The sequence below is a fragment of the Scardinius erythrophthalmus genome (assembly GCF_964197995.2).
Source record: "Scardinius erythrophthalmus genome assembly, chromosome: 23".
In the NCBI taxonomy this organism is placed as follows: Eukaryota; Metazoa; Chordata; class Actinopteri; order Cypriniformes; family Leuciscidae; genus Scardinius; species Scardinius erythrophthalmus.
Genome location: NC_138243.1, coordinates 5,053,680 through 5,071,832, shown reverse-complemented (window position 1 = coordinate 5,071,832; position 18,153 = coordinate 5,053,680). Strand labels below are relative to the sequence as shown.

At 40.3% G+C, this 18,153-nt stretch overlaps 3 protein-coding genes across 3 annotated transcripts in view; all 3 read left to right on the top strand.

Annotated features, from left to right (window-relative positions):
- ror2 (receptor tyrosine kinase-like orphan receptor 2) overlaps nt 1–5,120 on the top strand; it is a 95,204-nt gene extending 90,084 nt beyond the window's left edge. The window contains exons 7-9 of the mRNA XM_081354383.1: nt 43–300; nt 383–588; nt 1,408–5,120. Coding sequence (XP_081210509.1) covers nt 43–300; nt 383–588; nt 1,408–2,823 — 1,880 coding nt within the window. The 3' untranslated portion in view covers nt 2,824–5,120. The remainder of the gene's footprint in view (nt 1–42; nt 301–382; nt 589–1,407) is intronic.
- A 1,318-nt stretch (nt 5,121–6,438) lies between these two features.
- On the top strand, nt 6,439–11,401 carry nfil3 (nuclear factor, interleukin 3 regulated). The gene is made up of 2 exons (XM_081354251.1): nt 6,439–6,623; nt 9,626–11,401. The coding sequence occupies exon 2, from the start codon at nt 9,749–9,751 to the stop codon at nt 11,126–11,128; it is 1,380 nt and encodes a 459-aa protein (XP_081210377.1). The 5' UTR covers nt 6,439–6,623; nt 9,626–9,748; the 3' UTR covers nt 11,129–11,401.
- A 1,265-nt stretch (nt 11,402–12,666) lies between these two features.
- Nucleotides 12,667–18,153, top strand: part of auh (AU RNA binding protein/enoyl-CoA hydratase) — a 44,733-nt gene continuing 39,246 nt past the window's right edge. The window contains exons 1-4 of the mRNA XM_081354382.1: nt 12,667–12,987; nt 13,335–13,402; nt 14,566–14,653; nt 15,386–15,472. Of these exons, the coding sequence (XP_081210508.1) occupies nt 12,768–12,987; nt 13,335–13,402; nt 14,566–14,653; nt 15,386–15,472 (463 nt within the window). The 5' untranslated portion in view covers nt 12,667–12,767. The remainder of the gene's footprint in view (nt 12,988–13,334; nt 13,403–14,565; nt 14,654–15,385; nt 15,473–18,153) is intronic.

Below are 18,153 nucleotides of genomic sequence, written 5' to 3'. Positions count from 1 at the left end.
TTCTGGGAGAAAATACCTACCAATTTTCAATTCTTGTTAAAGATTCACCCCCAAATCACAGCTGTTACAATGGAAGTGGCGCCAACTACAAAGGCACGGTGAGTGTCACGAAATCAGGCTACCAGTGCCAGCCCTGGAGTGCACAGTATCCACACAGTCATCACCTGACGCCTGTCGAGTACCCTGAGCTCAGAGGAGGACACAACTTCTGCAGGAACCCCGGGGGGCAAATGGAGAGCCCTTGGTGTTTCACGTTGGACCCGAATGTTAGAGCGGACGTCTGTGACATCCAGCCCTGCAGTGAGTTGAACACCTCAACCTCATGATGGAAAATTCAATGAATTCAAGCAATATTAAACATTTTGTTTCCCATCTTTCCCAGATCCTCCGGAGCAAATGAAAAAGGAGATACTGTACATCTTGATCCCCAGTATAGCCACCCCTCTTGTTATTGCCTGCTTATTCTTCTTGATCTGCATGTGCCGCAACAAACAGAAGGAGTCTGTTGACAGCCCTGCTCGCCGACAGCTGTCCGCCTCACCGAGCCAAGAGATGGAGCTGCCGCTACTCAGTCAGCACAAGCAGCAGGTAATCCTCCAGCACTCGAGCTGTCCAGCGTCTTAACCCTCTTAATGTATTCAGAATCTGCAAACGATCCCGAACGTAAGCTCACATATCAGTAATAACTTCATATGTTTTCAACTAAAATCATAATGTATCTGATCAATAACTTGTCGTTAATGAATGCACAAAAAATGGCTAAGTTTTGAATGTTACTTTTTTACCTTTTATCAATTAAAACATCGAGAAATTCTTTGAAGTTGTGATGCAAGAAATGTTTTCCCCAATATTTATGAAAAATTGTATTTGAATATATCATGTGACATTTATAGGAACATAACCTGAGGATTTAACCATAATCAATGGATTTAAATCAATTCTTCTCAAAAACTGCAACTTTATAAAAACCTACATATTTATTTTCTAACAAAATGTCAATATTATCCTGAAATGTTTTCAAACTTGAATATATTTATTTTACTTAAATATATATATTAGATTTTTTTATTATAATGCAAAAGACGTGTAGATTCATGTTTATTAACAGAATTAAGTCCCAAAAGAGTGTGTGAGATATGGGAAAGGGGCTAAATATTTTACAAACACTCATAGATGTATAAAGTTGTTATATTCCTTAAAAAAACTCTATAAAAAATGTAATGTTGTGTATTTTGAGTTTGGTTCCAGTATTAAAACCCATGCCAAAAGTCCTGTATCTCTTCTGGGTCAAAATGGACCTGAAAGCTTTGAGGAACGATGTGCCAGAATTTTTATTACATCTTGACATTTTGCCTCTTAAGTTGAGCAAAAGCAGACTTGAAATGTCTTGTTTTCTTTTACTTCTAGGCAAAGCTCCGAGAACTCAACCTTTCTGCGGTCCGGTTCATGGAAGAGCTCGGAGAGGACCGTTTCGGAAAGGTCTACAAAGGTCACCTCTACGGCACAGCTCCAGGTGAACAGACTCAGGTGGTGGCTATAAAGACGGTGAAAGACAAGGACGAGGGCCCTCTCCGGGAAGAGTTCCGGCACGAGGCCATGCTCCGGTCCCGCCTGCAACACCCCAACATCGTGTGCCTGCTGGGAGTGATCACTAAAGAGCAGCCCATGAGCATGATCTTCAGCTACTCCGGCCAAGGCGACCTCCACGAGTTCCTGGTCATGCGATCCCCTCACTCCGATGTCGGAAGCTCTGACGACGACAAGACGGTCAAATCCACCCTGGAGCAGGCAGACTTCCTACACATCGTCACACAGATCGCCGCCGGGATGGAGTACCTCTCCAGCCACCACGTGGTCCACAAGGATCTGGCTGCTCGAAACATCCTGGTGTGTGATAAGCTCAATGTCAAGATCCTGGACCTCGGGCTGTTCAGAGAGGTCTACTCCGCCGACTACTACAAGCTAATGGGCGCCAATCCCTTCCCAATCCGCTGGATGTCCCCGGAAGCCATACTATACGGGAAGTTGTCCACGGATTCGGACATCTGGGCTTACGGCGTGGTGTTATGGGAGATATTTAGCTACGGCCTTCAGCCATACTGCGGCTACTCCAACCAGGACGTGATTGAGATGGTCCGCAACAGACAAGTGCTGTCCTGCCCCGATGACTGTCCAGCCTGGATTTACACACTGATGTTAGAGTGCTGGAATGAGTTCCCCGCACGAAGGCCTCGCTTCAAAGACATTCACGCTCGATTGCGCACCTGGGAGAGCTTGTCCAACTACAACAGCTCGGCTCAGACCTCAGGAGCGAGCAACACCACCCAAACCAGCTCCCTCAGCACAAGCCCCGTCAGCAACATCAGCAACGCCCGCTACGTTAGTCCCAAAAAGTCTCCGTTTCCTCAACCTCAGTTTGTGTCCATGAAGGGCCAGATGCGCCCAATGGTGCCGCCCCAACTCTACATCCCAGTCAACGGCTACCAGCCGATGCCGGCGTACCCGTACCTGCAGAACTTCTACCCCATGCAGATCCCGGTGCAGATCCCCCCCCCTCAGCAGCTGATGGTGGCCAAGGCCGGGTCGCACCACAGCGGCAGCGGCTCCACCAGCACCGGGTACGTCACCACGGCCCCCTCCAACGGGTCCGGCACCGAGAGGGCCCTCATGAATGAAGACCTGAAGGCCACAGAGGAGGATTTCGCCGACGGGGCGTCTCAAAGCGGTCTGCACAACGAGGACCTCTCCGTTCCCGAGACCGAGCTCCTGGGGGACAACGACAGCACGCAGACTGAGCGCAACGGCATCAGTTCAGAAGCATAGACTCTCCGTTACAGTAGATGAGAAGAGGCATTCTCTGCAATGTCATTTTTCTACTTTTTTTATCAGTTGTACAGGTTTAAAAAGTGAAGGGAAACCTGTGAATGACACATGGACGTGGTGTTATTCATGGTTTTATCAGCAGACACTGATGGATGGACACGTCATGCTGTTGGAGATATTTTTATAAGAGATTTCAGCTGCAGTTTTTCACAGTCTATGAAGAAGATGCTTTGCTTTGGGTTCGGTAGAAGACGTGACACCGCAATGGATCTCGTTGGTTTGGGCGTTTTAATCACATTGTTGCAAAGCTATTCAGAAGAATGCATGTTCTTACTGTTGCTGTGCAACTTGAAACACCATTTCAGCTGTTTTTGTGGGTACCATTCATTAATGCAACCACGTCATAGTTGGCAGTGTCATCGAGAACAAGACTTTGATTATTTTACTTATTTTAGCTCCACAGGATCAAATGGATTTGCTTGAGGTCATTGATGTGCATCATGGATCACGATATTGGACTATATAAGATGTGGATGTGCAAAGACAAGCCATTTGTCCTTTTTTGCTTTTATAAAACATTGAATTCCTGTTGTAAAGATTTGTAATTTATGCCATTGATTCTCTTGAAGATTTGTAACTGGTTTGTAATATTCTGTGTCTCCTTTTTTTAAGCAGGTTTTGTTTAACCAGTAGTATTACTTTAAAGTCATACCAACCAGAAACTTTCTTTCTACCCAGATGTTATTAACAAATATATATTAACCATATATTTTGTTCATCCAGGCACGTGGAGAATCCAATAAAGTAATACATAATATGATATTACTTGTGGGGTTTTCCTCAACTTTTAGAAAGCTACAAGCTAGACATTGGAAAAGCATTTTGCTTTGATATTGTAATTAAAACAGCACAATCATTTATTTTACATGGCTCATGATATGTACCAGTGAGAGTTGTGTGCAGGTTCATGTTAACCAATGACTGTAAAGTAGGTGTTTTTATCTCATGCCACTTCCCAAGAAAGGCGGGACCAATATAATAACTGATATATCCTCCACTTTTTGGCACACAAACTGCAAATAATTTACCCTTGCATAACGAACCAGATTTCCCCTGCTGAGATGTCATCGGGTACTTGTTGCTCCACGCATGATGGACTGACTTGCATCAGTAATGCACGGGATGCCTACCAACTTCACGCGACGCCGAGCCTCCGCGCAAACAACGCGACGCGACGGAAAAGAGAGTTCACGCCTGACGAGCAGAAAGACACGAATTACTGGCTCAAGCGGAACCGAAATAACGAAGCAGCGAAGAGGTCTCGCCAGCGCAAGAGGATGGAGGAACATCTTCTGGAGACTCGTGCCGTCGAGCTTCAACGGGAAAATGACAAATTAAAGGCGGCACTCTCTGCCGTTCATCTCCAAACCCCCCCAGTGGACGCCGCTTTCGGGTTCCCCATCGGACTGCCCCATGACGGCTATCCGCGCAGTTTACCCGCTCCTACAACTGCGTTGCCATTGCGTAGTCTGCCGCATTGCCAGTTTCCTGCGTGCTGCGGATCAATATGTCCTCAAACTAATCATTTTAGTTCGGCTTTCGATTTGAGCGCTGCCTATAATACTACGAAACCGCCGCGCATCAGTTTATTGGATGGTTATTATCCAATGGGCAGGTACAGTACTAACGGGACAAATGCATGCGCCAACGCGGCTTATATGAGGAACAGAAGTTTTGCGAATGGAAATGACTGTGCTCAAACGATGCTTGGGCTGCCAGACTACAGGAGTGCACTGGTCAACCTGTCGCGCACGCCTCGCTGTTACAATCCTAAAAGCTCGCCATCTGAAATGGCACAGAATTGCGCGCGCCAGGCTGGACCGATCGGAGCCGCGCAAACACGTGCTGCCGAACGAACCTGCCCAAAACAAGCGAGCAAACAGTCAGTTCTGCTCCCACACAAACTGCGATACAAAGGTGGTAACGCAAGGTTTGCGTCCACGTGCTTTTCACCCTAATGGAAACTAAGCAAAGCAGACCATGCGTTCGTGCTATATTTGCCTCATTACAAATGTGTTCCTGACTGTAATAAAAAAGATCGTAATTTTTTTTTATTGCATTTGTCTAATTGGTCACTTTTAAATCAAGAGAAAATCACTCACCTTGCACTGTGAATCTTTAGTTATAATACCTCTTTAATAAAAGGTGTTGTTTCTGCATAAGTGAGTGCTTTGGTATGTGTTATGCTTTGAAAATTGCTCAAATATATATATTCTGTTAACATCAAACCTTTTGCAACTTACAAAAAAAAAAAGAATTATTCAATATATATTTAAAATGTTTTAATGAATATAATGAGCATTTGCTTGGTTTAGGATTATGTGTGTATTCTTGTAGGAAACTCTTTCTGAATGTACATTCTCAAACCTGTGTGTGTTCCACTGGATGGCGCAGTCGCACACATCTTATTTAATGTAGGTCATCTCGGGCGCCACGTTGTGCAACTCCTTTAGTTTTAGGTTACGTAACGTAACACATTCACACCTGTTATATAATATCGACCATTAGACAACCATAAATTATATAGAATGACATGCTATAATAAATATATCAAACTAGTTTTATTTGTTGGGAAAGTGAGTTTTGTGATGTAAGTGGGAACTGGTTGAACTCTAGAATGGCTGTGCCCTTTAAACGATGTAATAATGATGCATAACACCTTTATGTAAGTCTGTTTAAACGGTATCCATTCGACTGTGAACTTTTCTTTTAATACCACTAGTTGGCTTCATTTCTTTCAAACAGAAGAGGTGCTGATATTTCTCTTTAACAACTGCATACATGTAATTGAAATTAGACATAATAATTAGTATAACTAGAGATTGTTTAATTCTATATCAAGATTTACAATTATAATAATACTAATTATACTACTAGCAGTTATTATGATAATAATAACAGGCTAATGGTAAATGCGTTATAGACATGGTTTAATGATGTTTGGCACGCAGAGATTCATGTCTAGATATTCGAAATCTGGTTGCCAAGAAAATGCTTTTAGAAAGTTTCATTGTGAGCACTTCATATAAGAAGAGACTTAATAAAGGTGTTCCTCGCCCTTTTTCTGTATTTCCACAGTATGAAGGTAAGATCTTACGGATTTATTAATGAACGCCTATAGTTGTAAAATCGAACCTGCTCTACTGGTATTAGATATGACATCCGTCATTTGATAACTTTCGTCAACTCATAATAAATAAATACACTCTTCGAGATGCCATAGAAAAATACAGTGCTAACTTACCACAAAAACGGAAGTTTAATCACACAGATCTAAAGATGTGCACTAACCACATCAGATAATATTTCTTAACTGCTGCTAAACCCAATGTGACTGCTTTATAATGACAACATAGCATCCAGTATAGTGAGAATAAAACCTTCTAGTTAAATGATGATTCTCCAGCGCATAAGGTTTATATCACGGTTCGTATTGTTATGGAGTCATTATTGCATATGTGCGCTAGAGGAGCGATTGATTGGCTGAAATCGGAAGATGCTGCGTTTGGATTGGTCGCTCGATGTGTCAGTCAAAGCACGCTGCCAATGCGCTTCAGTGGTGACCTACTAACACAGATCCATGAGGCAGCAATCACTCCGCCAGGAAAACGCGCAGGAGAAACACAACTATCATTTCCAGATGGGATTTTTATGACTGCTACTGAAGCTTTGAATGTTTTCATATAGGCCTACATTATTTATCCCGGACCTCCGTCTAACTGGACCCTTGCTTATTAGAGGTACTGCTTTCTTCTTCTACTGTGAGGCTTGAAAGGGCTCGTTTAGGGGGTTCAACCGGTAGCCGGTGTTCATGACTGTAACAGATGAATACAGTAAAGCAACTTTAACGTGGCTTATTTGCAATATGTGCGCCATACTTATTTTTCGCTCAACATCATATCAATGCAGACGAATTGTTGTGTTCAACGTTATAATTACCCATGCATCTGTACCGCTCATAATCATTACTGGTATGGGCTATGATATTTTTGAGAGATTATTTGGAGACGGGATGGCACAAGTGACCCAGTATTCATGTGGGTGTATCAAGCGCTCAGGTCAGCACAGAAGACACTGACACGTTGTGCAAGTTCATTTAACACAGTTTAAACATTAAGATGTTACATAGCCTAGATGATTGGGGGATTTAAGATTTTACAGTCATACTGTCTGAAATTAAAATAGCTTTAATAGTAAATATTAGTAATACGTGCATAAATTAAATGTCGCTCCGCTTGTTCGCGTTCATTGTGTAATAGTGACTGATACTCTTACAGTCCTTGCATAATAACGGAAGCTGGGACATTTCTGACAAAAAACACCGCAACGGCACGACATCACAATCGAGCTGTTGTTTAATGCTCAGAGACAACTGATATTTCTGTACAAATCTATATCTTTGAATCCTATCGCTAGGGTTAATGTTTCACGCGCACAGATTTGACTGTCCCGAGTGTGTCTGTCGGGATGGGGTGAATGTGCATTAAAGGCCTGTCAAATAACAACACAACAGGGGTAACCTATGATTGATGTGTGGTCCATATTAAACCCGGTTTAAGTGTCACACCACGCCAGATAACTTTATTATAGCCCATCTCTTTATTATTCCATGAATCCCAAAACCAGAACACTCACCCAAAATGTATTCTGAAAATGAATGAATTAGTCTGTGATCAGCCACGTGTGTGTGTGTGTGTGTGTGTGTGTGTGTGTGTGTGTGTGTGTGATGCTCGCATTCCTTTGTTCCCTGCTCGATCTGCGCCTGTACTGGAGCCTGAGTTCAGCCTGGCTCTAACTCTCTACAGTGCTGTGATCAACCGCAGTGCTTGTTACCACGGAAAACTTTACAGTTTATGTCCACAGCCCGCTTTAGATGATGTAACTCCAGCTGTGTGATCTGCACGGTAAAGGTCATTGTCAGATCCGGTCTGCAAATTCGGCTCCTGCAACGCTGTGAATATAATAATAATAATATACCGGCCTCTATGGACGTACTACTTCGAAAGGGTTTCCGTATTTTAATTCAATCACAGCCACATTAAAAAAGCCCTTTACGTTTGAAAGCGTGACCCGCCTCAAAATGATGACATAATGGGGCAGAGCATAATTTTAATAAGCACGTCTCGCCTTGCATAATATCAACATGTAAAACTATTTTCCTGTGCTTTTTAAAATAGAAACACTGCATATTCTTACTTTTCTCATGTTTCAAAGAAGTCAACTTTGGTTAAGGGCTATTAACTAAAACTAAAACCATAAAAAACTTTTGTCACTTGAAATGAAATGAAATAAAAAAAGCAAAAAAATAAAAATAAAAAATACATAAACTTATCTGGCTGACATTGCCAAGGCAACATTTCTCATTTTCATTTAAGAAAGTTGATGTAGTCTCCAAAAAAATACGGAAATAATAATTAATAAAAACTATATACACCGTTTTTAGACGAATACAAAAGACAAAAACGCAGCAAAATTACTAAAACTTTAACTAAAATTAGAATGAAAACATAAAATATAAGAATAAAAACTAATTGGTGATACTAAAATAACACTGCTTTGGTCAGTGACTTTTGTTGTGTACTTGGGCGTCGCTAAAAATAATATTTCCTTATAATAACATTTCAGCAATCTTGTCCTGTCTGTTCTCTGTTTATGATCAGAACTAGCGATGCCAGACCGCAAACGAATCTCTCTTTTGATCTGATCAGTGTCAAGCGGGTTTGAAAATCATCTGAAACTGTTCGAGATTCATTCAGACAGTTCACTCACATTTGCAGCAATTTCTCACGCCATAAAGGATTATTTATAAAACAGAAAACAGAAAGAGTGCTGGATGAGGTGGATATTTACCTACAATCCATTATAGGGAACAAAACTTGCAAATGTTTTCATCCAATAAGCAGATCTTTATTCCTCGTGCAGATATCACTCTGTATTGCAGGTAAAGACAATTTAGGCCCTGTTTACAGCTGGTATTAAGATGCGTCTGGTCGATCGGATCTCAAGTGGACGACGCTAATACAGGTGTAAACAGGGTCTAAAATGCTTTGATCTTGTCCACTTTTGACCACTTCCAGAGGGAGTTGAAAACACATTAGACCGGATTGCTTTTGTAGTGTAAACACTCATGTGGTCGAATGTGTTCAAACATCCACTAAAAACCGTCTTCTCTCCGTCTACTGGCCTAACGCGTGAACATTATGGGAAACGCTCGAGCCAGACGGGACTTAAACGTTGACTGTTGGAGACCCAAGTTTGGTTTGAAGATGAAAAACGTACCAAGCACCATGTTCTCTCATCATTCCTGATTTCTAACACACACTCAGCGCTCAGCGTAATCTCACGGCTGACAGAACCGAAAATAAAGCTGATGTTCTCTGAGTGCGTTCATGTAAATTGCACAAGCTTATTTTGTCCATTAGATCGAAAGATCTGGAAAAACCCATATATTCACCCGCCCATAGACCCTCCCCTCGAAGAAATCAGGACAGAAGTGGTCTAAAGTGGACAAAAGAGACGGATTAAAACACCAGGTGTAAACAGGAAAGTGTCTCCCTCGTCCACTTGTGATCCGATAGACCAAACGCATCTTAATACCAGGAGTAAACAGAGCCTTATATCCACAGCAGTATCAAATAAAGTCTGTCGACACTTTAGTTATGAGGTGGGGTTCCTGATAAAAGGCTTGAAACGCTCCTGACCATATTAATGATGATGTGTATCTGTTTTTTTATCTCCCCAGATCCATAAAAAAGATTCTCTGGAACTGACTTCACAAAGAGGAACACATGACTTCTATAGCACGTGGTCTACGATGAGATGTTTACTTAAAACCGGAGTCAACTAATGAGCTTACGCAGTCTTGATGATAACCCTGTGTAATATGCAAGCCATTAAAAAGGAGCCCTACGGTGGAGACGATGCCCTGGTGCTGGCAGTGGCTTTGCAAGGGACAGACCGGGACCTGATTAACCACAAGTTGTCCACAATGCCCTTCAAGACCAAGTCCAACACCTGTCGCAGAAAACGCGAGTTCATACCAGATGAGAAGAAAGACAACATGTACTGGGAGAGAAGGCGCAAGAACAACGAAGCGGCCAAGCGCTCGCGAGAAAAGCGCAGACTCAACGATATGGTTCTGGAGAACAAGCTCATGGCCCTTGGGGAAGAGAACGCATCGCTGAAATCCGAGCTTCTGTCTCTTAAACTCAGGTTTGGTCTAGTGAGCTCAGCAGCTTATGCTCAGGAGGTGCAGAACATCTCCAGCTCCACTGCCGCGCTCTACCAGGACTTTATCCCAGCCAGTGCCAGCAACGGTTCCTACCCGGGTGAACTGGAACCGGCACGCTTGACCAGCAGCTGCATATCAGTCATCAAGCACTCACCTCACAGCGCCTCGTCCGACAGATCCAACTCAAGCACAGTGACCCAAGGGAGCCCACTTATAAATATCTCCAGAACCCCTGACAGCATCAAACAGGAACCCCTGGAAGCCGGCAGATACGCCAAAGACAGGGCCAGTCCTTATGAACTGTACAGGAACTACCTTAGCAGCCCTTTCCCCGGGAGCTTCTCCCAGCCGTCTCCGTTCTTGCAAATCACCAGATCCTCCAGCAATTCGCCAAGGACATCTGATGGCGATGACGGGGCCGTGAGCAAGTCCTCGGACGGAGAGGACGAACAGCAGGTCCCGAAGGGTCCCGTTCCACCCAGGGCGGATTCACAGAGTGTGATTGTGTCGACCCTTAAAGTGCCAGATGCCAGTGCCTCAGCTTTGCCCCACAAGTTGAGGATCAAAGCCCGGGCCATCCAGATCAAAGTGGAGGCTATCGACCCCGACTATGAATCATCTGGCAAGGCCTCCTTTCCCATCGACATGTCTGCAAGTGGATGCTACCAAATGAGTCAGTACACTACGCCTGAGTACATCCAGTCGTCTCTTAGCCCGATGTCCTTCCAGGTGACCAATGTTCAGGACTGGAGTCACCAGCCGAAGGAGTGGCACAATGATCACCAGGAGGAACCGACCGGCTGCAAACACCGGCACTGTCCAGACTCTCCCAGACCTAACAAACTCATCGTCGACCTTGAAAACGACTCGTACGCCAACTCCGAATCTGAGAACTTGTACTTGAAACAGGGCATTGCCGATCTGTCGGCAGAAGTGGCCTCCTTGAAAAGACTGATTACAAAGGGGTCTGTAATCGAGTTCACAAAAAGCACTACCGAAATTGACTCGTTATGAAAAGGACGTTTCTGAAACGGAGTTCTCTCTATTTGCACAACGCCTGTTTTCCACTGTGTTCGCTACTGCACTGTGCGGTCGGTATGGTTTCAAAAAGCTGCACTTCATTGAGAAGAATGGTGTTTTGTGCACTTACTGTTGTAGTTTGGCGTGTCTTCTTGATGACTCCATTTGCAGCCCAAAAGCCAAAAATTGGGCTACTGTTAATGTTAACTTCTCGAAATGTATTGTACATTGTATGTTCTCTTTTGTTTACAATAAATGCAAGCACTGAAATACTTGTCTCTTTTCCCCTTTCTCGCTCACCTAGGAAAGCATTATAATAAGCATTACTATATTGCAGCATTATAAGCATCATGATTTATAACACATTGAACACCCTGTTATATCCACATAAGTTATAATGTATTCTAGTTCCTATAATTATGATGTGTTATAAGGCTCATATCTTGACATTAAGATCAAGTTACAAATACAAAGTCTTCTCGTAAACATCCAAAAGGCTTTATAAATTGGTCATAATATTTCTAAGTGGTCTTTGACTGCTTTAAGTAAAGTAACATAAGTTAAGTTTTCTTTTAAACATCCATAAAATATCCTGAATGGATTATATGACACATTTACAGTATTTATTGTAATATCAGCACAACCATATTGCATTGTTTTCAGTGAACTTGAACTACTGTAGCTCACACCGAAATAAACATTAGCCTCACAGGAAACACTCAAATATGAGTAACTAATATTATGCAGATCTTAAACCATGTCAGTATAACTATAATCCATCACAAAGGTGGATATAATGTTCATTGTGTAATAAATCATCACACTCTCAAAAATAACCAAGTATTATAATGTTTTACAACTTTTGTTACAAATATTCATGAGATGATATATTCTAAACAGGTATAAAGCATCTATAGCATGCACTAATATCCTTATAAATAATGCATTATCAATACAGGCTTCATAGTAAGTGTTACCTAAATGTTTTCAGCGTATGATATAATTTTGATATTATAAAAAAGGAAAATCGATTTCCTGTTTGATAATCATGTTAGCGAACTAATGGGCTCAGACCATTTTCAGTATATAATCATCAGTAATGGCAATGCTATGTTTGTGGTGGTGGTTTTAAACTGGTTTTGCATCAGGAAACCAAACTTATTTTGGACATCATGCTGAAACAACACATTGATTGGTTCTTCTAAAAGTAAACAAAATGTATTTAAAATTACAAAACCCATTCATTTCCATTGACTGCACAAATTATCAACAAAGATAGAATAGGTCATATTTGGGGGGTCAGTCCGTGGCATCTAAAATATTGAATTTGCGTAATCATGATGATGAATCGTGATGTTGTTGTGATAAGTCGCTTTGGATAAAAGCGTGTTAAATGAACAAATGTAAAAGGCAATAACAAATAGTGCCCAGCTAGGTCTTTAAATGTACTATTTAAATTACATATAGGCTATATAATATATATATTTTACCTAAAGAACTGTGCTGAAGTTCATGACGCCTGGGCAAATCCAGCTTTTCTCTTCAGAGAAATCCCAGTCAGCGGTCACGTGACCACCGAAACACGTGACGTCACTCGCACAGTTCAGAGTTGAAAGTGGAGGAAAGCTTCAGCATGGCGGCTTTAGTGAGGTGCAGAGTGCTGTTTCAGACTGTCCGATGTCAAGCAAGCATTATCAGCGGCGTGTGCAGGTCGGACAGTGTTTCGCAGACATGTCTAACCGAGAGGGCGCGTTGTGCGCGTCACGCGTTCAGCGGAGGTGTCCGACCGCACAGCTCCGGCGTTCAGTCTGGAGATGACCTGATCGTCAGACACCTGGACGGTGAAGACTCAGGTAGACAACCAGATAAAGGCACTGATGATCAAGGAGGATACGGGTCTAACCTCTGTCACTCAAAGCCCTTTCTCTCTGCACTGCCCCATAATTCAACGGTTTCAGTGCCTCTTACTGCAAGTGGCAATCATGTGTCCTTGACAATGCCTGAGTTTAACATCTCACTAACTTTACCCCGACATAACGTATTTTCAATTAAATGTTCTAACCTTTTATTTTATTTTATATAGAGAGAGTTTCTTGTCACTTTAAGTTTTCATGTCCTTTGTTATGATTTTCCCCCTCATAATGCTGTTCCTTTTCCTGCAATTTTCTGCAAATTTGTCTGACTGTTCTTGTGTTTTTAGGGATTGTTGTTTTGGGGATTAATCGCCCTGAATCTAAAAATGCCATCAGCAAAAATCTTGTTATGATGGTGAGTATTTGTCAAATACTTGTCAGAATGTTATAGAATACAGCAGTCGGGTTCGGGAAGTAAAAACTCCTTTCATTTTTTCCATTAGGAAATAGATTTTGAACAATAACTTATAAACCTTTATAGACAGTCTTACTGTGAGCTATGAGGTTGTTCATCAATAGTATTTGCTTCTGTTGAAGCTGTCAGCCCACATTATTTCAAACGTATTTTTTAAATAATCATGTTTAACAGTGAAATTCCTGGTGAAGATCAACATTACCTATGATGCTGTACAGAAATTTCCACCAAGCATTATACTGTTACACTGATACGTTTTCTTTCTCCACTGTTTACGAGGATACTTGCCAAGGCGGGCATTTTGACATAATTTTGTTTGAATATGTTTGTTCAAACACAAGAAGATTTGAAAGAGCTCAATTCAGTATTCGCACTGTCTGAGACGTGGATTTTTCCGACCAATGGCTGATTGACACTGTTGTAATACTCACAACACAGATTATTACTCGCATTTGGCGACTTGCCCTCACAGCTTCAATTATACTTCGTTTTCGTTCTTTCTGAGATAAGACGTTTTAATATATTATTTGTTGATATCATTTTGATTTATTGTGAAATCACAATTTTAAGTAAACTTCACGAGTTTATATCAGTGGCTGTTTATAATAAACTCACATAAGTGAGCAAATAAATCTAGACAAGTATCTTACTCTTACCTGACACTGGTATTAAAATGGCCAATCTTCGCAGTTTCCGCGATTTGGCTCCATTTATTCATTTTATAATGTTCTTTTTTCGTCGGATATCATCCATATTGAAGGTAAATGAAAGCATGCTGAAGATTAGTGCGCAAACGGTGGGTCAAAAACACGTGAGGAGAAGCGTTAGATTTCTCAGAGGACCGTTGAGTTTGCCGAAAACACAGACTTGGCAGATTCGGATGGGATTAAAATCACAAAGTGGGTCTAAAACATGACTTCCCCCAGCCCCATTCGAATAGGGCTAATGTTGAAACTGTACCAATTCCTAGAGCACTGGAGGCCCCGTTAGACTCCATACTGCAGTGCCCAAATGAGGCACAGATGTTCACAGCGTTTGATTGGATAACGAATAAGAGCTATGGCCTACATAATGTCCCCCTTTTTGTGATTCTTTTTTGCTAGATGTCAGAAGCCGTAGAGTCACTGAAGAAGAACAACAAAGTGCGTACTGTAATTTTATGCAGTATGGTGCCGGGAATATTCTGCGCAGGTACTGTATGTAGCCATTAAAGTGATTCATGCAAGTTGTATACACATTGTCAGGATTTGATGTTGGTATGACATTACTATTGATTGCACAATAGTCTTGGTTAGATAAACAGAAAATAGACACATCGGTAGAGAAAGCTACTACATTTTTGCTGAAAACAAACATTGCCTTCAGAATAATGTGAAATAGTGGATTGTACACTATTAAGATGTGGTCATACGGATGGGAAGAACATGAACATGCGGAGTCTTCTGCTGCATGCAAAACTTAGAAAGACATTTCAACACAAAAAAAGCATGCAGATGTAGAATCAAACTTAAAATGGTTTACATGATCAGAAGAAATGTGACCGCAGCTTTGGGACACGTTTATTTATTAAAACAGTAAATTTAGATTTCTTTTGTTGGTCTATAAATTTAAAGTTCAAGTGCGTTTCCATTGAGCTGTCTTGTCAGTGAGTCACCATCTCATTAACACTGATCAATTGTTTCCAGTTGTTTATGACATGCTTTTATAAATTCATGTCAAACTCATAACTCAAACAAACAAAACTCATGCAAACTTCTCCTTGTAATCAAATTCTCTTTAAATTTGACATGGCAAAAGTACATTTTAACACACAAAAATACTTGTGTGGTTACATTTCCATTACTTTTTGCACTAGAAAAAATGGGATTTACAGTGTCTTACACAATAACACAAATTTGCATTAACACACGTTTGTCTGAACAGGTGCAGATTTAAAAGAAAGAGCAAAGATGCAGCAGAGTGAAGTAGGACCTTTTGTTACTAAAGCAAGGACACTTATAACAGAGCTTGGTGAGTTAAACTGCTGAAAATATTAATACCAAACCTGAGAATGTTTGCTGTGTAGAGAAATATTGATGCCTCGGAATTGTTTAATCTCAGCAATTAAGTTGTCACATTGAGAGATTTTCATACGCAGTCACATTTTGGGTCATTGTGTAATTGTAAAATGTACAAGTATTAATAGCAGAGATGAATAAATTAACTAATTAATTAATTAATTAATAAATTAATTAATAAATTAACAAATTGTCATCCAATCAGCAGTAGGGGGTGTGTCCGCTCATGATGGGGGAGGAGAGAGTGAGCCAATCAGCAGTAAGGGGCGTGCCCAATCATGATGGGGAGGAGAGAGTGAGCCAATCAGCAGTAGGGGGCGTGTCCGCTCATTAAAGGGGAGGAGAGAGTGAGCCAATCAGCAATAGGGGGCATGTCCACTCATGGGGCATGTTCAAGTTCAAAACGGTGCGCAACGTTTTGCTACGGTTTCCGGGTTGAACGTCATGTTTCCTGGAAACGGCGTGCACCGGTGTGCAACGGGGTTTGAGATACGTTTTCTCTTGTTTGGTGGGTGTGTCAGAACTGCAGTCCAATCAGCAGCAACATGTATATAAAGCATGCGGTATTAAAGTGAACTCGCACAATGGGTTCAAGGAAAGTAATTTACAAATTTGTTTGATGCAGCTCGGTATACGCAACAACTGAGGATATTTGAAGACATGTTTGTCGAAAGTTTTATTGTAAAAAAAATAGGATATCAACATGATGTAATTGTTTATATTTTTAGCTTCATTGCAAGTGTATTGGTATAGAAATAAACAATGGTAATTAAGTGCTTTTCCTAAAAATGAGAAAGAAAATACAGGTGTAGCAAATTAGCTCTATGAAATATTAATAATCAATAATAACTGGTTATAACTGATTATGAATATTTGTATTAGTTAATATAATTAATTAATCTGTCGTAAATTAATATTACAATCAATTAACCTATTTGTCCCGTGAACACTCAGGATTAATTGTTTATTAACTCTAAGAAATGTACATTTCCGGGGCATGGGAAATGTCTTTCTTAATTTACAGTACTACTAAGAGCAGTAGCAAAAATCTAAATGATTAGTGACTCCAGTTATGAGCTTGAGACAAGGACAACTTTACGTGTGACATGAACAAGATTTTGTTGAGATTTTATTTTAGTCTAAACACTTAAACTACTCTAACATACACACACATACATGCATACAGTTTACCAAGGGAAAGAGGGCTGAAGCAGAATACAGGAAAGCAAGAAGTTATAGCATTGTTTGAAATCATTGTTTGTCAGCAGATCTACAGCCTTGAGGCAAACCATCAGTTTAGTTCTAAAACGCCCTTCTTTAAAGGGGTAAGGATACTTAATGTATCAAATAATGAGACTAAGTTTGATACTTGCATGTCTCGCCCATTTGAATTAAAATGTCCTGATGCAATTTGTTGAGGCTCCAGTTGATCTTTGCTGATGTGGTCTTGATGAGAGAGAACCAGTGGTTTTCAGAGTATCTTTGGTGAATGGAAAGACAAGGCCGCAGCCTGGCACAAGCTTGGTGGGTCCTTAGAGGCTTCTTCTTCACGTCATCATTTCAGAAAGGGACTAAAGAGAGAGCTAAAAGCAGATCAGTGGGGTGATTCTCACGAAATCCAGATTTAGAAGGTGTCCAGCAAAATAATTTTTAAAATGCCCTTGAAGACAATTTTCTTTTTGCACATACAAGATTAAGGTCTGAACTTACTATAACCATTATTTTTAGAAGATTTTTTTAAAAATTCCTATATAATTATTTACATTTTTTAGATGAAGTCCATAAAAAATTATCATTACCGCAACATTACATTACATTAAATATATGGTTAAAAATGTGTATTTTTGGCTAATGTTAAAGTAGACTCTTATTACTCATGCTCAAAGCTATGTAAAACTCTGGAGAGATTACTTTTTCATATTTATTATTTTTTGTAATTTCCTTATTTTCTCTCATTACCGAAACATACGTGATGATTTACAGTTTCTTTTATTTAATTGTTTCACTAAAAGTTAACATACACATTTGTTATGTAGCAGACCTTAAATAAGTAGTGTTATATAACATGTATATACATTTTAAAACAAAATATGATTATCTAATTATTACTTAATTTGTAAAAAAGATACATGTTGCGGTAATGAAAATGCCATTTCGGTAATGAGAATCAATGTTTCGGAAATGAGATTTAGCTAACACATTCACTGTTGACAAAGGAGTTTGATGCCTAACCCTATTTTACATATTTAAAACACATACAATTTTGAAAAGAATATTTATTTCATAAACAGTGTTTCATTTTCGGTTCAGACATCACAGTTCGGTACGAGTTCGGTACAATGGAGGGAAAAGCAAAACAAAAATGCAGAAGGCTTGTGCATGTCTCAGGCTGTACCACCAAAGGAAAATAAATTACTTGTATCTTGTATTTTTTAAATAAGTTTTATTAATAAAGTAAGGCATAGAACCAGTTTATTTGCAGTGCACTGACAATAGTTTTATATAATTAGTTTATTAATTAAATTAATAAAAAGACAAAAAAGACCTTGAGATATGTTTGGTAATTGTGCCTGAATGAATTGAAAATTAATTTGCTACATTTCAGAGTAATATATTTGTTTTCCTTAATTTTAA